Below are 25468 nucleotides of genomic sequence, written 5' to 3'. Positions count from 1 at the left end.
AGCTTATTTAAAAAAAAAAAATAGTAGTAAAAAATAACAGAACCATCATGGGAGTTCAGGAATTCAAGGATGATTCACTAACACAAAATCACACTTAATGAAGGAATTTCAGGTGCATCCCTCTTAGACTGAGACCCACTCCAGGAAACCTGCTCTCACTGCTGATGCTTCCTCTGCAGACTAGAGGCCTGGCCAAAACAGACACCATTAATGTGTCACAAAGTGCAGATGATAATGGTCATCTACGTAAAAACCCAAATGGGAGGGGGGCCTAGATGGCTCAGTGGAGCATGCGACTCTTGATCTTGAAGTCAAGAGTTCAAGCCCCATGTTTGGTGTAGAGCTTACGTTAAAAAAAGAAAAAACCTAATGGGGAGGGAGGTCCAAGATGGTGGTGTAGGAAGACTCTGAATTCCCCTCCACCCATCAACATACCAAATCTATACCTACATATGGAGCAATTTTGCCCAAAGAACTGAGGGCTGACTGAACAGTTTCTGTATAAAAGACAGAGGTACCACATAGAGAGGGGTAGGAGAGACAGAAACATGGTAATGATAGGAACATGACCCCCAATGCTGTGAAATGCAGTGGTGAGGGACAGTACTGAGGGACCAGAAGATTTGCCCACCCTAGGACACAGGAAAAAGCTGCGGATTAAAGGGAAACTAGACTAGAATTGAAGGAAACCCATTTACCACCCTAGAGTGTCCACCAAACAGTGAAGGAATAGCTAGAACTCTCTGAGTTGCCAGAGGTGCTGGTGAACACCACTGTTTATGTTTCTCCTCAACCTTGATAGTATAGAGGGAAGCAGGGTCTGAGCACTCTAGGTGGCCTGCTACCTTGGTGAGCCCTGGGTCCCTAGCCAACACCAGTTGCAGTTACATACCTAAGATGGCACCACTGCCTCCAAACATCCCAGCTCTAGCCCTCCCAACAAAGCTACCCCAGTGTAGAAGGTAATGGGACACCCCTAGCCTGCAATGACTATAGCTTCAGCCCTCTTGCCAAAATAGCCCTGATGTGGAGTACCCTGGGGACACCCTGGCCTGTGCTTGTTCCAGCGCCAGCTGTTATGACAGGGCCCCCTGCATGGAGCAGCCAGATGTGTGGCTGTTCAACTGGTCCATCAGGGTACCCCTGACACAGACTGCCCCCAGATCTTCAGCCCGCACCTGCTATATCTCCAGCCAGCCAGCCTACGTTTCCAGACATACAGTCTATGCAGGGGATGTTCCTATACATGGCCACACCTTCAAGACTGGAAGACGTAGGTGTTCCACCTAATTCATAGAAACAAACACAGAAAGTGAAACAAAATGAGAAGGCCAGGGAATATACTCCAAATGAAATAATAAGACAAAACAACTTTTGAACTAAGTGAAACAGAGAAATGTAATCTAGCTGATAAAGAGTTGAAAGTAATAATCATAGAGATCCTCACTGACTTCAGAAAAGAGTGGATGAACTTAGAACTTCAACAAAGGGATGGAAAATATAAAAAGAACCAATCAGAGCTTAAGAATACAATGACTGAAATAAAATAAACACTAGAAGGAATTAACAGCAGATTAGAGGATGTCTAGAAGCTATCTAGAAGCAGCTAGATAGCAGTAGCTATCTAGAAGATAGAATAACGGAAAGCAAAATAATGGAACAGCAGAAAGAAAAAAAGAATTAAAAGCAACAACAAGGTTAGGTTATACCTCTGAGACAGCAATAAGCATACTAACATTTACATTATAGTGATCCAAGAAGGAAAAGAGAGAGCGAAAGGGGCAAAAAAATTATCTGAAAATATGATAGCTGAAAACTTCTTTAACCTGGGGAAGGAAATGGACATCCAGGTTCAAGGATGTTGGATATCCAGTTCCAAGTACAAAAGCCTGAAAAAAGATGAACCAAGGAGGTTCACATCAAGACACATAACACATAGAATGTCAAAAATTAAAGATAAAGAGAGAGACTTAAAAGAAGAAAGAGAAAAAGCAACTAGTTTTGTACAAGAGAACCTCCATAAGGCTATCAGCTAACTTTTCAGCAGAAACTTTGTAGGTAAGAAGGGAGTGGCAATGATATATACATAGTGCTGAAAGAAAAAAACCTACAACCAAGAATACTCTACCCAGCAAGACTGTTATTCAGAATTTATGGAGAGATATTAAAAAAAAAAAAAAAAAAGGCTAAAGGAGTTCATCATCACTAAACTGGCCTATAAGAAATGTTAAAGGGATTTCTTTTTTTTTTTAATTTTATTTTTTTAATTGGGATTTCTTTAAGCAGAAAAGAAAAGGCTATGAGTAGAAGAAAATTATGAAAGGGAAAAATTTTACTGGTAAACACATAATAAAGTTGGTAGATCAATCACTTATAAACCTAGTATGAAAGTTTAATGTGGGGAGGTAGAGTGAAAATGTGCCTTTCAAATGTGTTATATATCTGGGATGTTATATATGAACCTCATAGCAACCAAAAACCAAAAAAATATAGAAGATACACAAAAAATAGAAAAGAATACAAGCAGAGCACTAAAAAAAGTCATCAATCATTATGGAAGAGAGCAAGAGAAGAACAGGAAAGAACCACAAAAACAGAAAACAATTACCAAAAGACAATACTTACATACCTATCAATAATTACTTCAAATGTAAATGAACTCAATGCTCCAATGAAAAGACATAGAATGACTGAATGGATAAAAAAGGTAAGTCCATCTATATGCTGCCTACAAGAGATTCACTTCAGACCCAAGACACATACAGCCTACTGAAAAGTGAGAGAATGAAAAAAGATATTCCATGCAAATATCAGTTCCCCACTCCCCCATACCCCCCAAAACCTGGTGCAGCAATACTTACATCAGAAAAAACAGACTTCAGTGGCTTTGAACCACACAACAGATCAGATGAATTTAATAGATGCAGAATATTTCTTCCCAAATCAGCAGAATATATGTACTTTTTGAGGGCACATGGAACACTCTCCAGGACAGATCACATGTTAGGCCATAAAACAAGTCTCAATAGATTTAAGATGGAAATCACATCAAGTATCTTTTCTGAGCACAATGGTATGAAATTAGAAATTAATTAAGAAAACTGGGAAAAAAACCCAAAACACGTGCAAACTAAACAAAATGATATTAAACAACCAATGGGTCAATGAAGAAAACAAGGAGAAAATTAAAAAATATATGCAGACAAAGGAAAACGGTAACATAAAGTTGAAAATCTTTGGGAGTCATAAAAGCAGTTCTATGAGGGAAGTTTATAGTGATACAGGCTTTTCTTAAGAATCAAGAAAATTGGGGCGCCTGGGTAGCTCAGTCGGTTAAGCGGCCGACTTTGGCTCAGGTCACGATCTCGCGGTCCGTGAGTTCGAGCCCCGCGTTGGGCTCTGTGCTGACAGCTCGGAGCCTGGAGCCTGTTTCAGATTCTGTGTCTCCCTCTCTCTGTGACCCTCCCCCGTTCATGCTCTCTCTCTGTCTCAAAAATAAAAATAAACGTTAAAAAAAAATTTTTTTTTAAAAAGAATCAAGAAAATTCTCAAATAAGCCATCCTATCTTATACCTAAAGGAACTAGAAAAACAAGAACAAACAAAACCCAAAGTTAGTAGAAGAAAGTAACTCAGACAAAATAGAACAGAAATAAATGAAATAGAGATAGAAAAGTAGAAAAGATCAATGAAATTAAGAGCTGGTTTTTGAAAAGATAAAAAAGAATTGATAAACCTTTAGACAGACTCATCAAAAGGATTCAAATAACAAAATCAGAAATGAAAGAGAAGTTACAACCAATAGCATAGAAACAAAAAGAATTTTGTAAGAGACTACTATGAAAAATTATATGCCACCAATTGGACAACCTAGAAGAAATGGATAAATTTCTAGAAACATACAATTTTCTAACCTTGAATAAGGAAGAAATAGAAAATCCAAACAGACTAATTACTAGTAACAAAATTGAATCAGCAATCAAAAAACTCCCAATAAACAGAGATCTAGGACCAGATGACTTCCTAGGTGAATTTCACCAAGTTATTAAAAAAAGAGTTAATAACTATTCTTCTCAAACTATTTCAAAATAGAAAAAAAAAATCCAAATTCATTTCATTAGGCCAGCATTACTCTGATACCAAAACCAGATAAAGACATCACAAAAAATTTTATAGGCCAATATCCTTGATGAACACAGATGCAAAAATCATCAACAAATATTAGCAAACTGATTTCAACATACATTAAGAGTATCACCAACCATGATGATCAACTACAATTTTCCCCAGAAATGTAAGGATGGATCAATATTTGCCAATCAATCAACACGATACAACCACATTAACAAAATGAAGGATAAAATATCACCTCAGTAGAAGCAGAAAAAGCATTTGACAAAATTCAACATGCGTTCATGACAAAAACTCTCGGCAAAGTGGATGTGGAGGAAATATAACTCAACATAATAAAGGCCACATATAAAAAACCCACAGCTAACATCATACTCAATGGTGAAAAGCTGAAAACTCTCCTCTAAGATCAGAATAGAAACAAGTCTCTCACCACTTTTATTCAACATAATACTGGAAGTCCTAGCCACAGCAAACAGATAAAAGAAAGAACTAAAAAGTATCCAAATTGGGTAAGAAAGAAAACTGTCACTATTTGCAGATGATATGATACTATGTATTGAAAACCCTAAAGGCTCTACCAAAAAAGCCTATTAGAACTAATAAATGAATTCAGTTACATTATAGGATACAGAAATTAATATAAGGAAGACTGTTGGGGCGCCTGGGTGGCTCACTTGGATAAGCATCCAGCTTCGGCTCAGGTCACGATCTCATGGTTTGTGGGTTTGAGCCCTGCGTTGGGCTCTGTGCTGACAGCTCAGAGCCCGGATCCTGCTTCCAATCCTGTGTATCCCTCTCTCTCTCTGCCGCAAAAATAAATAAACATTAAAAAAAATTTTTTTTAAATATAAGGAAAACTATTGTGTTTCTATATACTAACAACAAAGTAGCAGAAAAAGAAATTAAGAAAAAAAATCCCATTTATAATCACACCAAAAATAATAAAATACTTAGGAATAAAACTAACCAAAGAGCTGAAAGACCTGTACTCTGAAAACTATAAGACACTGATGAAAGAAATTGAAGACAACACAAATAAATGTAAACATATACCCTTGTCACGGATTGGAAGAATACTGTTAAAATGTCCATAATGCCATCCAAAGCAGTCTATAAATTCAATGCTATCTCTTTCAAAATACCAAGAGCATTTTTCACAGAACCAGAACAAACAATCCTAAAATTTGTACAGAACCACAAAATTCGCCCCATAGCCAGAATAACCTTGAGAAAGAACAAAGCTGGAGGTATCACAATCCCAGTTTTCAAACTATACTACAAAGTTACAGTAATCAAAACAGTATGGTATGGACACAAAAACAGACACATAGATCAATGGAATAGAAATGAGACACCAGAAATAAATCCATGTTTATATGCTCAATTAGTCTATGACAAAGGAGGCAAGAATATACAATGGGGAAAGGAGAGTCTCTTCTAAGAATGGTATTGAAAAACCTGGACAGCTACATGCAAAATAATGACACTAGATGACTATGTTATGCCATATACAAAGATAAACTCAAAATGGATTAAAGATCTAATGGAAGACCTGAAACTACAAAACTAAAAACAAAAACAACAAAAACACAGACAGTAATCTCTTGGATATCAATATTAGCAATATTTCTCTACATATGTCTCCCAAGGCAAAGAAAATAAAAGCAAAAATAAATTATTGGGACTACATCAAAATAAAAAGGTTTTGCGCAGCAAAGGAAACGATCAACAAAATGAAAAGGCAATCTACTGAATGGAGAAGATCTGTGCAAATGATATATCCAACAAATGGTTAACATCCAAAATATATAAACAGCTTATACAACCCAACACCAAAACTCCCCAATACTCTGATTAAAAAATGGGCAGAGGTCCTGAATAGTTCTCCAAAGATGATGTACAGACGGCAAAGAGACACACATGAGAAGATGCTCAGCATTACTATCAAGGAAATGTAAATCAAAACCACAATGAGATATAATCTTACATTATCTAGGATGGCTAGTCAAAAAGACAAGAAGTAACAATAAGAAGTTTTGAGAAGGATGTGGAATAAAGGGAACCCTTGTGCATTCCTGGTGGGAAAATAAATTGGTGTGACCACTGTAGAAAATGGTACGGAATTTCTTCAAAAAATTAAAATAAAAATACCACTGACCCAGGAATTACAATTCTGGGTACTTACCCAAAGAAAATGAAAACACTAATTTGAGACAATATATGGACTTGTATGTTTATTACAGCATTATTTACAATAGCCAACCTAAATCCATCAATAGATGAATGGATTAAAAAAAAATGTGGTGTATATAGAGGTTGAACTACTATTCTGCAACAAAAAATAATGAAATCTTGCTATTCATGACAACATGGATTGACCAAGAGGGTATTAAAATAAGTGAGAGAAAGATAAATATGACTTCACTTATATGTGGAATCTACAAAACAAAACAAAACAAAACAAATAGAAAAAGACTTGTAAACACAGAGAACTAGTGTTTGCCAGAGGGAAGAGGGATGGGGGGGATGGGTGGAACTAGTGAAGGAGATTTAGAGGTAAAAACTTTCAGTCATAAAATAAGTTACTGGGATGAAGAGTACAGCATAGGGAATACAGTCAATAATATTGTAATAACTTTGTATGGTGACAGATAATAGCTACATTTAAGGGTGGTGAGCATTTTATAACATATAAAATCTCAAGTCACTATGCTGTACACCTGAAAGTAATACAAAATTGTGTCATTATACTTCAACTAAAAAAAAAAAAAATCAAAAGAAAGAAAAAAAAGACTGAATGAAGAACAAGGCAATCCACAATTGTGGTTTGCCTGTTTCCAAAATCTTGCAACTCAAACTACATTTTTGTTTACATATATTTGCTTATGTTGATATACATGTTCAGAAACTTTTGTTAATGATTTTCATCAGCTCCTATAAGGCAAAAAATTATCTATCCAAACCCATTCTTTAATATATCATTTTGTATTTTGTTGGCTTTCTGTGAAACTGAATTTTGTTGCAAAAAAAATAAATATTACCCAAAACCAGTGACTTTTAACAGATACTCCCACAAATAACAAAATTTCAATGAGTCAAATATTTAATGTATGGTCATTAAATGCTATTAACATATCAAAATGCCCTTCGGATAACCACACCTCTTTCAAAAATATTTAAAATCATTTAAATGATATAACAGTTCTGGGATCTCAAGTAGGATTCCAATTCATAAATATTTATCTCAATGTTTTCCAAAGTGAGATCTATGACCCACTGCAGAATCACCTGAAATGCTAACCTACTAAAAATCAGACTACCCGAGTGAGGTGCCTATAATCAGTATTTTTTTTTTTAACTTTATTTTTTATTTTTTAAAATTTACATCCAAACTAGTTACTATATATTGAAGCAATGATTTCAGTAGATTCCTTAATGCCCCTACCCATTTAGCCCATCCCCCCTCCCACAACCCCTCCAGCAACCCTGTTTGTTCTCCACATTTATGAGTCTGTTTTGTTTTGTCCCCCTCCCTGTTTTTATATTATTTTTGTTTTGCTTCCCTATGTTCATCTGTTTTGTCTCTTAAAGTCCTCATATGAATGAAGTCACATGAGTTTTGTCTTTCTCTAATTTCACTGAGCAAAATACCCTCCAGTTCCATCCATGTAGTTGCAAATGGCAAGATTTCATTCTTTTTGATTGCTGAATAATATTCCATTGTATATATATACCACTTCTTTATCCATTCATCCATCAATGGACATTTGGGCTCTTTCCATATTTTGGCTATTGTTGATAGTGCTGCTATAAACATGGGGGTGTATGTGTCCCTTCGAAACAGCACACCTGTATCCCTTGGATAAATGCCTAGTAGTGCAATTGCTGGGTTGTAGGGTAGTTTTATTTTTAGTTTTTTGAGGAACCTCTATACTGTTTTCCAGAGTGGCTGAACCAGCTCGCATTTCCACCAACAATGCAAAAGAGATCCTCCTTCTCTGCATCCTTGCCAACATCTGTTGTTGCCTGAGTTGTTAATGTTAGCCATTCTGACAGGTGTAAGGTGGTATCTCATTGTGGTTTTGATTTGTATTTCCCTGATGATGAGTGATGTTGAGCATTTTTTCATGGGTCTGTTGGTCACCTGGATGTCTTCTTTGGAGAAGCGTCTATTCATGTCTTTTCCCATTTCTTCACTGGATTATTTGTTTTTTGGGCATTGTTTGACAAGTTCTTTGTAGATTTTGGATACTAACCCTTTATCTGATATGTCATTTGCAAATATCTTCTCCCATTCCATCAGTTGCCTTTTTGTTTTTTTTTTGTTCTCTAAATCACCTTTTATTTATTTATTTTTCAATATATGAAATTTATTGTCAAATTGGTTTCCATACAACACCCAGTGCTCATCCCAAAAGGTGCCCTCCTCAATACCCATCACCCACCCTCCCCTCCCTCCTACTCCCCATCAACCCTCAGTTTATTCTCAGTGTTTAAGAGTCTCTCATGCTTTGGCTCTCTCCCACTCTAACCTCTTTTTTTTTTTCCCCTTCCCCTCACCCATGGGTTTCTGTTAGGTTTCTCAGGATCCACATAAGAGTGAAAACATATGGTATCTGTCTTTCTCTGTATGGCTTATTTCACTTAGCATCACACTCTCCAGTTCCATCCACGTTGCTACAAAGGGCCATATTTCATTCTTTCTCATTGCCACGTAGTACTCCATTGTGTATATAAACCACAATTTCTTTACCCATTCATCGGTTGATGGACATTTAGGCTCTTTCCATAATTTGGCTATTGTTGAGAGTGCTACTATAAACATTGGGGTACAAGCGCCCCTATGCATCAGTACTCCTGTATCCCTTGGGTAAATTCCTAGCAGTGTTATTGCTGGGTCATAGGGTAGATCTATTTTTAATTTTTGGAGGAACCTCCACACTGTTTTCCAGAGTGGCTGTACCAATTTGCATTCCCACCAACAGTGCAAGAGGGTTCCCGTTTCTCCACATCCTCGCCAGCATCTATAGTCTCCTGATTTGTTCCTTTTGACCACTCTGACTGGTGTGAGGTGATATCTGAGTGTGGTTTTGATTTGTATTTCCCTGATGAGGAGCGACGTTGAGCATCTTTTCATGTGCCTGTTGGCCATCCGGATGTCTTCTTTAGAGAAGTGTCTATTCATGTTTTCTGCCCATTTCTTCACTGGGTTATTTGTTTTTCGGGTGTGGATTTTGGTGAGCTCTTTCTAGATTCTGGATACTAGCCCTTTGTCCGATATGTCATTTGCAAATATCTTTTCCCATTCCGTTGGTTGCCTTTTAGTTTTGTTGGTTGTTTCCTTTGCTGTGCAGAAGCTTTTTATCTTCATAAGGTCCCAGTAGTTCATTTTTGCTTTTAATTACCTTGCCTTTGAAGATGTGTCAATAAGAAATTGCTGTGGTTGAGGTCAGAGAGGTCTTTTCCTGCTTTCTCCTCTAGGGTTTTGATGGTTTCCTGTCTCACATTCAGGTCCTTTATACATTTTGAGTTTATTTCTGTGAATGGTGTGAGAAAGTGGTCTAGTTTCATTCTTTTGCATGTTGCTGTCCAGTTCTCCCAGCACCATTTGTTAAAGAGACTGTCTTTTTTCCACTGGATGTTCTTTCCTGCTTTGTCAAAGATTAGTTGGCCATTCGTTTGTGGGTCTAGTTCTGGGGTTTCTGTTCTATTCCATTGGTCTATGTGTCTGTTTTTGTGCCAATACCATGCTGTCTTGATGATGACAGCTTTGTAGTAGAGGCTAAAGTCTGGGATTGTGATGCCTCCTGCTTTGGTCTTCTTCTTCAAAATTACTTTGGCTATTCGGGGCCTTTTGTGGTTCCATATGAATTTTAGGATTGCTTGTTCTAGCTTCGAGAAGAATGCTGGTGCAATTTTGATTGGGATTGCATTGAATGTGTAGGTAGCTTTGGGTAGTATTGACATTTTAACAATATTTATTCTTCTAACCCATGAGCACAGAACGTTTTTCCACTTCTTTATATCTTCTTCAATTTCCTTCATAAGCTTTCTATAGTTTTCAGCATACAGATCTTTTACATCTTTGGTTAGATATATTCCTAGGTATTTTATGCTTCTTGCTGCAATTGTGAATGGGATGTTTCTTTGTCTTTCTGTTGCTTCATTATTAGTGTATAAGAATGCAACTGATTTCTGTACATTGATTTTGTATCCTGCAACTTTGCTGAATTCATGTAGCAGTTCTAGCAGACTTTTGGTGGAGTCTGTCGGATTTTCCATGTATAATATCATGTCATCTGCAAAAAGTGAAAGCTTGACTTCATCTTTGCCAATTTTGATGCCTTTGATTTCCTTTTGTTGTCTGATTGCTGATGCTAGAACTTCCAACACTATGTTAAACAACAGCGGTGTGACTGGACATCTCTGTCATGTTCCTGATCTCAGGGAAAAAGCTCTCAGTTTTTCCTCATTGAGGATGATGTTAGCTGTGGGCTTTTCATAAATGGCTTTTATGATCTTTAAGTATGTTCCTTCTATCCCGAATTTCTCGAGGGTTTTTATTAAGCAAGGATGCTGAATTTTGTCAAAGGCCTTTTCTGCATCAAATGACAGGATCATAGGGTTCTTATCTTTTCTTTTTATTAACGTGATGTATCACGTTGATTGATTTGCGAATGCTGAACCAGCCCTGCATCCCAGGAATGAATCCCACTTGATCATGGTGAATAATTCTTTTTATATGCTTTGAATTCGACTTGGTAGTATCTTATTGAGATTTTTGCATCCATATTCATCAGGGATATTGGCCTGTAGTTCTCTTTTTTTACTGGGTCTCTGTCTGGTTTAGGAATCAAAGTAACTCTGGCTTCATAGAATGAGTCTGGAAGTTTTCCTTCCCTTTCTATTTTTCGGAATAGCTTGAGAAAGATAGGTATTATTTCTGCTTTAAACATCTGGTAGAACTCCCCTGGGAAGCCATCTGGTCCTGGACTCTTATCTGTTGGGAGATTTTTGATAACTGATTCAATTTCTTCACTAGTTATGGGTCTGTTCAAAAGTTTTCTATTTCCTCCTGATTAAGTTTTGGAAGCGTGTGGGTGGTTAGGAATTTGTCCATTTCTTCCAGGTTGTCCAGTTTGTTGGCATATAATTTCTCATAGTATTCCCTGATAATTGCTTGTATCTCTGAGGGATTGTTTGTAATAATTCCATTTTCATTCATGATTTTATCTATTTGGGTCATCTCCCTTTTCTTTTTGAGAAGCCTGGCTAGAGGTTTATCTATTTTGCTTATTTTTTCAAAAAAACAACTCATGGTTTCATTGATCTGCTCTACAGTTTTGTTTAGATTCTATATTGTTTATTTCTGCTCTGATCTTTATTATTTCTCTTCTTCTGCTGGGTTTGGGGTGTCTTTGCTGTTCTGCTTCTGTTTCCTTTAGGTGTGCTGTTAGATTTTGTATTTGGGATTTTTCTTGTTTCTTGAGATAGGCCTGGATTGCAATGTATTTTCCTCTCAGGACTGCCTTCGCTGCATCCCAAAGCGTTTGGATTGTTGTATTTTCATTTTCGTTTGTTTCCATATATTTTTAAATTTCTTCTCTAATTGCCTGGTTGACCCACTCATTCTTTAGTAGGGTGTTCTTTAACCTCCATGCTTTTGGAGGTTTTCCAGACTTTTTCCTGTGGTTGATTTCCAGCTTCATAGCATTGTGGTCTGAAAGTATGCATGGTATGATTTCAATTCTTGTATACATATGAAGGGCTGTTTTGTGACCCAGTATGTGATCTATCTTGGAGAATGTTCCATGTGCACTCGAGAAGAAAGTATCTTCTGTTGCCTTGGGATGCAGAGTTCTAAATACATCTGTCAAGTCCATCTGATCCAATGTATCATTCAGCGCCCTTTATTGATCCTGTGTCTAGATGAGCTATCCTTTGTTCTAATTGGAGTATTAAAGTCCCCTGCAATTACCACATTCTTATCAATAAGGTAGCTTATGTTTATGAGTAATTGTTTTACATATTTGGGGGCTCCCGTGTTCAGCGCATAGACATTTATAATTGTTAGCTCTTCCTGATGGATAGACCCTGTAATTATTATATAATGCCCTTCTTCATCTCTTGTTACAGCCTTTAATTTAAAGTCTAGTTTGTCTGATATAAGTATGGCAACTCCAGCTTTCTTTTGACTTCCAGTAGCATGATAAATAGCTCTCCATCCCCGCACTCTCAATCTGAAGGTGTCCTCAGGTCTAAAATGAGTCTCTTGTAGAGAGCAAATAGATGGGTCTTGGTTTTTTTTATCCATTCTGATACCCTATGTCTTTTGGTTGACGCATTTAGTCCATTTACATTCGGTGTTATTATAGAAAGATATGGGTTTAGAGTCATTGTGATGTCTGTATGTTTTATGCTTGTAGCGATGTCTCACAAGATCCCCTTTAGGATCTCTTGTAGGGCTGTTCTAGTGGTGACAAATTCCTTCAGTTTTTGTTTGTTTGGGAAGACCTTTATCTCTCCTTCTATTTTAAATGACAGACTTGCTGGATAAAGGATTCTCAGCTGCATATTTTTCTTGTTCATCACATTGAAGATCTCCTGCCATTCCTTTCTGGCCTGCCAAGTTTCAGAAGAGAGATCAGTCAGGAGTCTTACAGGTCTCCCTTTATATGTTAGAGCACGTTTATCCCTCGCTGCTTTCAGAATTTTCTCTTTATCCTTGTATTTTGCCAGTTTCACTATGATACGTCATGCAGAAGATCGATTCAAGTTACGTCTGAAGGGAGTTCTCTGTGCCTCTTGGATTTCAATGCCTTTTTCCTTCCCCAGAAAAGGGAAGTTCTCAGCTATTATTTCTTCAAGTACACCTTCAGCACTTTTCCCTCTCTCTTCCTCCTCTGGAATATCAATTATGCGTACATTATTTCTCTTTAGTGCATCACTTAGTTCTCTAAATTTCCCCTCATACTCCTGGATTTTTTTCTCTTTTTCTCAGCTTCTTCTTTTTCCATAATTTTATCTTCTAGTTCACCTATTCTCTCCTCTGCCTCTTCAATCCGAGCCGTGGTCATTTCCATTTTATTTTGCAGCTCGTTTATCACATTTTTTAGCTCCTCCTGACTATTCCTTAGTCCCCTGATCTCTGTAGCAATAGATTCTCTGCTATATTCTATACTGTTTTCAAGCCCAGAGATTAATTTTATGACTATTATTCTAAGTTCACTTTCTGCTATATTGTTTAAATCCTTTTTGATCAGTTCGTTAGCTGTTGTTATTTCTTGGAGATTCTTTTGAGGAGAATTCTTCCGTTTGGTCATTTTGGATAGTTCCTGGAGTGGTGCGGAACTACAGGGCACTTCCCCTGTGCTGTCCTGCATAACTCACGTTGGTGGGTGAGGCCGCAGTCAGACCTGATGTCTGCCCCCAGCCCACCGCTGGGGCCAAAGTCAGACTGGTGTGTGCCTTCTCTTTTCCTCTCCTAGGGGCGGGATTCACTGTGGGGTGGCGTGGCCCGTCTGGGCTACTTGCACCCTGCCAGGCTTGTCGTGCTGGGGATCTGGCGTATCAGCTGGGGTAGATAGGCAAGGTGTACAGGGGCGGGAGGGGCAGGCTTAGCTCGCGTCTCCTTCGGTGATCCGCTTTGGGAGGGGCCCTGCGGAAGCGGGAGGGAGTCAGGCCTGCCGCCGGAGGTGTGGGTCCGCAGAAGCACAGCGTTGGGTGTTTGTGCGGTGCAAGCAAGTTCCCTGGAAGGAACTGGTTCCCTTTGGGATTTTGGCTGGGGGATGGATGAGGCAGATGGCGCTGGCGAGCGCCTTTGTTCCCCACCAAACTGAGCTCTGTCCTCCCGGGGCTCAGCAACTCTCCCTCCCGTTGTCCTCCAGCCTTCCCGCTCTCTGAGCAGAGCTGTTAACTTATAACCTTTCAGATGTTAAGTCCCGCTCGCTGTCTGAACACACTCCGTCCGGCCCCTCCGCTTTTGCAAGCCAGACTCGGGGTGTCTGCTTGGCCAGTGGGCCACCCCTCTGCCCCAGCTCCCTCCTGCCAGTCCGTGTAGTGCACACTGCCTTGCCCCCCTTCCTACCCTCTTGCGTGGGCCTCTCATCTGCACTTGGCTCCGGAGACTTCGTTCTGCTAGTCTTCTGGCGGTTTTCTGGGTTATTTAGGTAGGTGTAGTTGGAAAATAAGTGATCAGCAGGATGCGGTGAGCCCAGCGTCCTCCTACGCCACCATCTTCCCCCTCCCCACCAGGAAAATCTCAGTTGCCTTTTAGTTTTGCTGATTGTTTCCTTAGCTGTGCAGAAGCTTGTTATTTTGATGAGGTCCCAATAGTTCATTTTTGCTTTTGTTTCCTTGCCTCCAGAACGTGTTGAGTAAAACGCTGCTGTGGTCAAGATCAAAGAGGTTTTTGCCTGCTTTCTCCTTGAGGATTTTGATGGCTTCCTATCTTACATTGAGGTCTTTCATCCACTTTGAGTTTACTTTTGTGTAAGGTGTAAGAAAGTGGTCCAGGTTCATTCTTCTGCATGTCCTTGTACAGTTTTCCCAGCACCACTTGCTGAAGAGACTGTCTTTATTCCATTGGATATTCTTTCTTGCTTTGTCAAAGATTAGTTGTCCATATGTTTGTGGGTCAATTTCTGGGTTCTCTATTCTATTCCACTGATCTGAGTGTCTGTTCTTGTGCCAGTAACATACTGTCTTGATGATTACAGCTTTGTAGTATAGCTTTAAGTCTGGGATTGTGATGCCTCCTGCTTTGGTTTTCTTTTTCAAGATAGCTTTGGCTATTCAGGGTCTTTTCTGGTTCCATACAAATTTTAGGATTATTTGTTCTAGCTCTGTGAAGAATGCTGGTGTTACTTTGATAGGGATTGCATTGAATATGTAGATTGCTTTGGGTAGTATTGACATTTTAACAATATTTGTTCTTTCTATCCAGGAGCATGGAATCTTTTTCCATTTTTTTTTGTGTCTTCTTCAATTTCTTTCATAAGCTCTCTATAGTTCTCATTGTATAGATTTTTCACCTCTTTGGTAAGATTTATTCCTAGGTATTGTATGGTTTTTGGTGCAACTGTAAATGGGATCGATCCCTTGATTTCTCTTTCTGTTGCTTCATTGTTGGTGTATAGGAATGCAACCGATTTCTGTGCATTGATTTTATATCCTGCAGCTTTGCTGAATTCATGAATCAGTTCTAGCAGTGTTTGGGTGGAATCTTTTGGGTTTTCCATATAGAGTATCATGTCATCTGCGAAGAGTGAAAGTTTGACCTCCTCCTAGCCTATTTGGATGCCTTTTATTTCTTTGTGTTGTCTGATTGCAGAGGCTAAGCCTTCCAGTACTGTGTTAAATAACAGTGGGGAGAGTGGACATCCCTGTCTTGTTCCTGACCTTAGGGGGAAAGCTCTCAGTTTTTCCCCATTGAGGATGATATTACCATTGGGTCGCTCATATGGCTTTTATGATCTTGAGGTATGATCCTTCTATCCCTACTTTCTTGAGGGTTTTTATCAAGAAACGATGCTGTATTTTGTCAAATGCTTTCTCTGCATCTGTTGAGAAGATCATATGGTTCTTATCCTTTCTTTTATTGATGTGATGAATTACGTCTTTTATTGATGTGATGAATCACGTTAATTGTTTTGTGGATATTGAACCAGCCCTGCATCCCAGGTATAAATCCCACTTGGTCGTGGTGAATAATATTTTTAATGTATTGTTGGATCCGGTTGGCTAATATCTTGTGGAGGATTTTTGCATCCATGTTCATCAGGGAAATTTGCCTATAGTTCTCCTTTTTAGTGGGGTCTCTGTCTGGTTTTGGAATCAGGGTAATGCTGGCTTCAGAGACAAGAGTTTGGAAGTTTTCCTTCCATTTCTATTTTTTGGAGCAGTTTCAAGAGAATAGGTGTTAACTCTTCCTTAAATGTTTGGTAGAATTCCCCTGGAAAGCCACCTGGCCCTGGAGTCTTGTTTTTTTGGCAGATTTTTTATTACTAATTCGATTTCCTTACTGGTTATGGGTCTTTTCAAATTTTCTATTTCTTCCTGTTTCAGTTTTGGTAGTGTAGATGTTTCTATGAATTTGTCCATTTCTTCCAGAATGCCCATTTTGTTGGCATATAATTGCTCATAATATTCTCTTATTGTTTTTATTTCTGTTGTGTTGGTTGTGATTTCTCCTCTTTCATTCTTGATTTTACTTATTTGGGTCCTTTCCTTTTTCTAACTTGATCAAACTGGCTAGTGGTTTATCAATTTTGCTAATTCTTTCAAAGAACCAGCTTCTGGTTTCATTGATCTGTTCTACTGGTTTTTTTTGGTTTCAATAGCATTAATTTCTGCTCTAATCTTTATTATTTACTGTCTTCTGCTGATCTTGGGTTTTATTTGCTGTTCTTTTACCAGCTCTTTAAGGCATAAGGTTAGGTCATATATCTGAGATCTTTCTTCCTTCTTTAGGAAAGCCTGGATTGCTATATACTTTCCTCTTATGACCGCCTTTGCTGCGTCCCAGAGGTTTTGGGTTGTGGTGTTATCATTTTCATTGGCTTCCATGAACTTTTTAATTTCCTCTTTAACTTCTTGGTTGGCCCATTCATTCTTCAGTAGGGTGTTCTTTAGTCTCGAAGTATTTGTTACCTTTCCAAATTTTTTCTTGTGGTTGATTTTGAGTTTCATAACGTTGTGGTCTGAAAATATGCACGGTGTAATCTTGAGTAATATTTTTAAGTCATGAAAAGAATGATCAAACTTCCAGTTATTAAAAAATTAAAGAACTCTGTGTGTGTGTGTATATATATAATTATATATATTATACATAACATATATAATACATATACTTTAACTTTACTTATTTATTTTGAGAGAGAGAGTGTGCAATCAGGGAAGGGGCAGAGAGAGAGGGAGAGAGAGAATCCCAAGCAGGCTTTGTGCTATCAGTGCAGAGCCCAATGCGGGGCTTGATCCCATGAACCATGAGTTCATGACCTAAGCCCAAACCAAGAGTCAGACACTTAACTAAGCGACCCAGGCGCCCCCAGAACTATATATATTAAAAGTGAAATTTCCTCAGTACTTCTGTGGTACTATATAGCCTTTTCTGTACATACACATAGTTTTTGTTTTTTTGTGTGTGTTCTTTTGGTAACATAATGAGATTATATTGCATATACCACTGTACCTATCCATTTGATGATTTTGGCTCATTTAAAGATCTTGGAGATATTTATATGTTGGCATACACAGTGTATATACACAAATTTTCCTTCATTCCTTTTTAATATCTGTATAGTGTTCCATAACATGGACATAATTTATATAATCAGCTTCTTATTAATTGACATTGTTGTTTCACATTTGTCACCACCATAGTCAATACTTTTGTTTCTATCTTTGTGCACATACTCAGGCTTATCATTCTGGAAGTGAGTTTGGGTTTAAATAATACCTTGAGTACCTATGCTCCAGCAATGTTCTAAGCCAGGGTTATTTTTCCTATAAAGGTCCAGAGAGTGAATATTTATCACAACTATCTCATTCCACTGTTGTAACATCAAAGCGGCATAGACAATATATAATGAGAGTGTGGCTGTGTTTCAATAAAAGTTTAATTACAGTAACACCAGTGTGGCTAACTCTAGTTCTGGGTACTTTACATACTATGTATCCTTGTAGCCCTCAAATGTAGGTGCAGTTATTAGGCCCACTTTATGGATGAGAAAATTGACAAAGAGAAATGAAGTATGTGTCCAAGGTTATGTGTCTGGTAAGTAGCAGAGCCAGACTTTGAATCCAAGCATCTGACTGCATACATCAAGTTGAAAATGAGAAAGAAGCTGCCCCAAATACCTTCCCCAAAATGTTAGATCCTAGGACCTGACCCTCACACACACTTACTGAATCACTCGCTTATGATTCTTTTAAGGCAATATGCTTACTCAGCACTCCAGGAGCACTTGCCTTCCCACTCCTCAGATGGGCCAGTGTTCCCTTTGTCCCTCTCACTGTGTGACTGTGTCCTGGCTTTTGATTTGTTTCACTAGCATCACCTTATAGAGAGGTCAGCTCAGTGTCTGGGACCACGCAGTTACCCAGTGGTAGGAAAGACAGACTTGAGCAGGTGAGATCAAGCTGGGTCCTGGCAAGTCTGCTGCTTTGAGTTGTTGATGTCTGCTCCAATATCATTACATGAGCCCAGGTGGGCACATTGCTTGGCCTGCCTTGACTCATTTTCCTTCTTTGGAGTCATGGGAAAAGTACCTATTAGATTGTTATGAAGATAAAATGGGATAATACAGGAATAATTCTTGGCTGCACACTTTTCTGATTCAGCACACTGAATATATCCCACCACTCGTTTCTGGCCTGTCAGGTTTCTGTGGATAGGTCTGCTGCAAACGTGATCTGTCTTCCCTTGTAGGTTAGGGACTTTTTTTTACCTTGCTGCTTTCATGATTCTCTCCTTGCCTGAGTATTTTGTGAATTTGACTATGATATGCCTTGTTGATGGTTGGTTTTTGTTGAATCTAATGGGAGTCCTCTATGCTTCCTGAATTTTGATGTCTGTGTCTTTCCCCAGGTTAGGAAAGTTTTCTGCTATGATTTGCTCACATAACCCTTCTACCCCTTTTTCTCTCCCTCCCTCCTCTGGGACCCCTATGATTCTGATGTTCCTTTTTAATATGTCACTGATTTCTCTAATTCCTAAATCGTGCTCTTTTGCCTTAATCTCCCTCTTTTTCTCTGCTTCGTTATTCTCTATAAGTTTATCCTCTATATCGCTGATTCTCTGTTCCACTTCGTCCATCCTTGCCGCTGCTGCATCCATCTGTGATTGCAGCTCAGTTACAACATTTTTAATTTCATTCTGGCTATTTTTTACTTCTTATATCTCTGCAGAAAGGGATTCTAATTTATTTTCGACTGCATCTAGTATTCTTATTATCATGGTTCTAAATTCTGGTTCAGACATCTTGCTTTGTGTCTGTGTTAAATCTCTGGCTGTTGTTTCTTTGTGCTCTTTCTTTTGGGATGAATCCCTTCACTTGGTCATTTTGAAGGGATAAAAGGACTTAATGAGGTAGAAAAATTGAAATTAAAAAAATTAAAGTTAAAAAAATATTAAAATTAAAAATTAAAAACACACCCACACAAAAATCTAATAGATGATGCTAGATTCTAGGTGTGTTTTGGTCTGGGTGTAGAAAGTGGTTTGACAGATTAGAGAAACAAACAAAAAAAAAACAAAACAAATAAAAAAGGGGGGGAGGAAAGAAAAAAAAGGAAATCGTTTGGGAATTTGAAAAAATGAATATACTAAAGTAGACTAAAATACACAAAAGTAGAGAATATAGTAGAAAAAAGTATAGAAAAATATTTTTAATAAAAATTAAAAATAAATACGAATTTTTTCATTTTCTGTATTTAAGAAAAAAAAATGAAAAAGAGAAAAAAGATAAAAAGAAAAAAGGAAAAGGCAAAAAAAAGAAATCGTTTGAAAATTTGAAAAAGTGAATATAGTATACTGAAATCAAATGATTTTGAAAAAATTTACATAAAAGCAAAAAATATAGTAATAATTAAATAAAAATATTTTTAAAAGAAAAAAGAAAAAGAAATTAAAAAAAGGAAATTGTTTGAAAATTTGAAAAGGTGTGTACACTGAAGTAGACTAAAATAAAATGATGGAAATAAAGTATAATTTGAGAAAATTTAAACAAAAGTAAAAAATACAGTAATAAAAATTAAACAGATATTTTTAATAAAAATTGAAAATAAAAATGAGTTTTTTCTCTTTCTGTATTCAAGAAAAAGAAAAGAATTGTAAAAGAGAAAAAGGAAAAAGAGAGAGAGAAAAAAATTGAGTAGATGAACCTGCTAACAGATTGAAGTAGAACTGAAATTGCTTTGTTTTCCTCTAGAGGTAGGTCAAAGTAGCTCTTTATAGTCCATAGATTAAGCCGGCAGTGAGGTTTGTGTTCCTGAAGAGCGAAACTGGCCCAGTTGGGTGGGGCTCAGTGTAACAGATCCGCTCTCCACTAGATGGTGCTGCTAGCCTACTGGGGTGGATTGTTGTAGTGCTCATCAGTGCGCATGCGCGGGAGTGGTGAAAAATGGTGTCACCCAGTCTGTTCTCCCAGATTAGCGTCGCGCACGAGTTATCCGTCTTCAGCTCTCATCCACTCCCCACTTTTCCACTCTCTGTGACCAGGCCCCAGGGAGTACCTCTCTCCCAAGTTTTGTCTCAGATGTGGTTGTTTTCCCTGGGTCCCTTACTTCCGAAGGACTGTGGCTTTGACCCGCTCCGCCCCTCTGTGGGAGGGTCTCACCAAGCGATGGCCGAATGAGCTATGGCCCACTGGATCCTGCTATTGACGGTGACCCGAGACTGCAGCCAGCTGCCAGCCTGCCCCCCCCCCAAAAATCGCGAGACAGTGTGGCCTCAGTGTTTCAGGGACCATGGAAAATCACAACACACATCTGACACTAGGCTTCACCCTCAACAACCTTGTCCCAGCACCAGTGAATATGGCTGCCTTCCGGGGTCTGCTGGGACCAGGTGGCTTCAACAGTCTCTACCAAATGTCCTTCCAGCAGTGGAACCGCTTTCCCCGTGTGGCCCAAGAACCTCCCGGACCCCACTCTGTTCCTGGGGATTCACCTTTCCCACCAGAGCACTGTCAGGTATCAAGCTGTGGAGTTGCAGCCTTTGCGCTCCCCTTGTTTACAGTCCTAATGGAATTTAAACCCTCTCCTTTCTCCTTTCTCCCTTTTTAGTTTAGTCCCTGCGGCCATTTCCAATTTTCTACTTTCTCTCCAGCTGCTTTTGGGGAGGGGTGATTTTCCTGTATGCTCCCCCTCTCCCCAGTCTCCGTCCTCTCTCCACCCGCAAAAGGGGTTCCCTACCTTTCAGGGCTTCTTGCTCCCCAAGTTCAGCTCTTCGTGTTACATACCTGCTGAATTCTGTGGTTCAGGTTGTGCAGATTGTTGTGTTAATCTTCCAACTGGTTTTCTAGGTGTGTAGGATGGTTTAGCGTTGGTCTGGCTGTTATTTTATGGACGCGAGATACACAAAAAGCTTCCATGCTGTTCTGCCATCTTGGCTCCTCTCCTATAATCAGTATTTTTAAACAGTTTCCCCAGATGGCTCCTTTTGCATAATAGTTTTGGAAATAACTATTTTCAAGACCACAAATATAAATTCTAAGTTGTTCTCACTGTATGAACCTTTCCTGCCTCTCTCAAAGTTGTTCCATCTTTTAGGTTCTCTAAAGCATTACACTTTATTTATAGCAGTTATCACACTGAATCACAGTTTATCTGTTAACAATATAGTTTCCCACACTATACTGTGAGTTCTTCATATGAAGGAATAATGTTTCCTGTTTTTTTTTGTATTTTTAGTCTGACAATATATGATGAATAGCAAGAGCTCAATGAATTTAGTTAAATGCACATTTGAAACATCACAGTTCTAAAAAGAGCATGTGCCTTTCACTTGTGCCCATGATGAAAAACCTTATTATTCCCAATTCCAAATACTATAAAATTACCATCAATTAATCTGTCCAATATTCAGTTACAATTTGGGAGCTGGGGAAAATAGAATTTTTTAAAATTCTGGGAACACGTTTAAAACTTCAGCTTTCCTGGGGCGCCTCAGTGGCTCAGTCGGTTAAGCCTCTGACTTCAGCTCAGGTCATGATCTCCCCATCTGTGAGTGTGAGTCACAAGTTAGGCTCTGTGCTGACAGCTCGGAGCCTGGAGCCTGCTTCAGATTCTGTGTCTCCCTCTCTCTACCCTTCTCCCACTCACGCTCTCTCTCTCTCTCTCTCTCTCTGAAGAACATTTAAAAAAACCAAAACTTCATCTTTCCTAAACACTTCAGTCTCAAAAAAAAAAAAAAAAAAAAAAGAAAAAAGAAAGAAAGAAAAACCCAATGGAATCAACAAACTATTACAATTAATATGTAAGTTCAGCAAATGCTGGATATAAGAACAATTTACAAAAACCAACAGTGTTCCCATACACCAGTGATAAAACAAAAAAGACATCATTCACAGCAAAAATGATTAACACATGTAAAAATTAATACTTATAATCTTTATAAAGAGAATTCCCAAATCGTCGGACAAAAAATTAGAATTAATGTAGGTATTTTCAAAGTAAAGATATTAAATCTCTCCAAGCTAAATATATAAATTCAATGCAATCCCAATAAAAATTCCAGCCGGATTTTTTTTTGTAATTTTTTTAAATGGTTTTTATTTATTTTTGAAGGCGATAGAGAGAGAGAGAGAGAGAGAGAGAGAGAGAGAAAGAGCATGTGCAGGGGAGGAGCAGAGAGAGAGGGAGACACAGAATCCAAAGCAGGCTCTAGCTCTGAGCTGTCAGCACAGAGCCCAACACAGGGCTCGAACTCACAAACTGTGAGATCATGACCTGAGCCAAAGTCGGACGCTTAACCGACTGAGCCACCCAGGTGCCCCTCCAGCTGGATTTTTAAAAAGAACTGCTACTGCTTCTAAAATGCTTATGGAAGGGGTGGCTGGGTGGCTTATAGTCTGATAAGCATCCGACTTCAGCTCAGGGTATGACCTCATGGCTTGTGGGTTTGAGCCCCACATCAGGTTGTGTGCTGATAGTTCAGAGCCTAGAGCCTGTTTCGGATTCTGTGTCTCCCTCTCTCTCTGCTCTTCCTCTGCTCACACACTGCACCTCTCTTTCTCTCTCTCAAAAATAAATAAACATAAAAAAAAAAAGATAAAAAGCTCCTTCAGTCTTGCCTCTTCTGTGAAGTGGCCACTGATATCCCTCTTGTTTTCTTTCGGGTTTCATGTCTTTCCTTCCCAACCGCACCCTTCAGAGTCTTTTGTATGTCTAGATACTAATTCCTAGATTTAACATTGCAGCTGTTGTCTAGTTAACGTTTTCATGGGATACTTCAAACAGAATCTGATTCTTTTTTTCTATTTTGTTGCACTCAGACCTGTAAATTGTTCATAATGTGGTTAGCACTTGGGCCTGACGTGGGGCTCACATCCATGAACTGTGAGATCATGATCTGAGCTGAAGTCGGATTCTTAACTGAGTCACCCAGGCGACCCAAGGATGTTTTTATCTTGACAAGGTCCCAATAGTTCATTTTTGCTTTTGTTTCCCTTGCCTCCAGAGACATGTCAAGTAAGAAGTTGCTGCGGCTGAAGTCAAAGAGGCTGTTGCCTGTTTTCTCTAGCAGAATTTGATGGCTTCCTGCCTTACATTTCGAGTTCATTTTTGTGTATGGTGCAAGAAAGTGGTCCAGGTTCATTCTTCTGCATGTCACTGTCCAGGCTTTCCAACCCCATTTGCTGAAGAGACTGTCTTTTTTTGCTATTGGATATTCTTTCCTGCTTTGTCAAACATTAGTTGGCCATACCTTTGTGGGTCCATTTCTGGGTTCTATATTCTGTTCCACTGGTCAGTGTGCCTGTTTTTGTGCCAGTAGCATACTGTCTTGATGATTACAGCTTTGTAATACAGCTTGTAGTTCAGAATTGTGATGCCTCCAGTTTTGTTTTTCTATTTCAACATTACTTTGGCTATTCAAGGTCTTTTCTGGTTCCATACAAATTTTAGAATTGTTCTAGCTTTTATCAAACTCAACACCCAAAAAAACAAATAATCTATTTAAGAAATGGGCAAAACATGAATAGACACTTTTCCAAAAAAGTCATCCACAAAGCTAACAGACACATGAAAAGATGCTCTATGTCACTCATCATCAGGGAAATACAAACCAAAACCACAATGACATATCACCTCACACCTGTCAGAATGGCTAAAATTAATAATTCAGGAAACAACAGATGTTGGCAAGGATGCACAGAAAGGGGATTTTTTTTTTTTTTTTTTTTTTTTTTTTTGCATTGCTGTTGGGAATGTAAACTGGTGCAGCCACTCTGGAAAACAGTATGGAGTTTTCTCAAAAAATTAAAAATAGACCTACGCAGTAATTTGCACTATAAGGAATTTATCCAAAGGATACAAAAATGCTGATCTGAAGGGGCACATGTACCCCAATGTTTATAGCTGTACTACTGACAACAGCCAAATTAGGGAAAGAACCCAAATGTCCATTGACTGATGAATGGATACAGAAGATGTATGTGTGTGTGTGTGTGTGTGTGTGTGCGCGCGTGCACACGTGTGTGTGTGCGCGTGCACACGTGTGTGTGTACACACATGCGCACACACAATTACTCAGCAATCAAAAAGAATTAAATCTGCCATTTGCAACAACATGGATGGAACCAGAGTGTATTAAGCTAAGCAAAAATAAGATAAAAACAGAGGGAGACAAACCATAAGACACTCTTAAAATACAAAGGACACACTGAGGGTTGCTGGAGGGGCAGCAGGTGGGGGGGATGGGCTAAATGGGTGATGCACATTAGGGAGGGCACTTGAGATGCACACTGGCTATTGTATGTAATTGATGGAACACTAAATTCTACTCCTGAAATTATTACCACAGTGTATGTTAACTAACATGGATAAAACAAACAAACAAAAAACTGAAGGAGCTGAGGAGCCACAAGTACTTATCCCAAACAGTCAAATGCAAATGGAAACAAAAGTACCCCAAACCAGAGAGGTGGATCTTATCAAGCAGGGAGGAGATTGTGGGGGCCAGGTCCATAATGCACATGGCACTAGGTGGGGGGGGCAAAGGCAGCTCAAGACAGTCCACAGGGAAGTGATAATAGAAATGTGGTATTGCAAACTGCAGAAACCTATGTAGCAGTTAGGAGTGACAGAAGAGAGGTTCAAGAGTGACATGGACAGATTTAAAATAAAGATAAATGAAAAGAGGAATAGAACAAAGCTTTGCACATGGGATAATACCAGTACATAATTTCAAAACAGAATATACCAATCAACAGAATATGTTTTACAGGAACCCAACATATGTGATAACACAGGTATCAAATACATTAGAATAGTGCCTACAACTGGGCTAGCAGAAAAAGGGAAAGGGAAGTGAGAATCAGAAATAGCAGAAGAGTTGGGGCGCCTGGGTGGCGCAGTCGGTTAAGCGTCCGACTTCAGCCAGGTCACGATCTCGCGGTCCGTGAGTTCGAGCCCCGCGTCAGGCTCTGGGCTGATGGCTCGGAGCCTGGAGCCTGTTTCCGATTCTGTGTCTCCCTCTCTCTCTGCCCCTCCCCCATTCATGCTCTGTCTCTCTCTGTCCCAAAAATAAAAATAAAAAACGTTGAAAAAAAAAGAAATAGCAGAAGAGATGATATAAGCCAAACTAAAAGTTCCTCCATGGACTAGGGATG

The 25468-nt window shown here is 38.8% G+C and overlaps 1 protein-coding gene across 8 annotated transcripts in view; it reads right to left on the bottom strand.

Annotated features, from left to right (window-relative positions):
• The window catches only part of TUBGCP5 (tubulin gamma complex associated protein 5), a 65684-nt gene that overhangs the window by 22464 nt on the left and 17752 nt on the right, over positions 1-25468 (bottom strand). For 5 of the 8 annotated variants that reach the window (XM_049613920.1, XM_049613921.1, XM_049613923.1 and 2 more), the window contains one exon: positions 1179-1286. The exons of 2 other annotated variants lie outside the window; for them this stretch is intronic. In XM_049613920.1, coding sequence (XP_049469877.1) covers positions 1179-1286 — 108 coding nt within the window. The remainder of the gene's footprint in view (positions 1-1178; positions 1287-25468) is intronic. One more of the 8 variants, XM_049613922.1, reaches the window with a different exon arrangement.

This window comes from Panthera uncia (genome assembly GCF_023721935.1).
Source record: "Panthera uncia isolate 11264 chromosome B3 unlocalized genomic scaffold, Puncia_PCG_1.0 HiC_scaffold_1, whole genome shotgun sequence".
Classification (NCBI taxonomy): domain Eukaryota; kingdom Metazoa; phylum Chordata; class Mammalia; order Carnivora; family Felidae; genus Panthera; species Panthera uncia.
The sequence above is the reverse complement of the archived record's forward strand: the minus strand, read 5'-3'. Positions and strand labels throughout refer to the sequence as shown.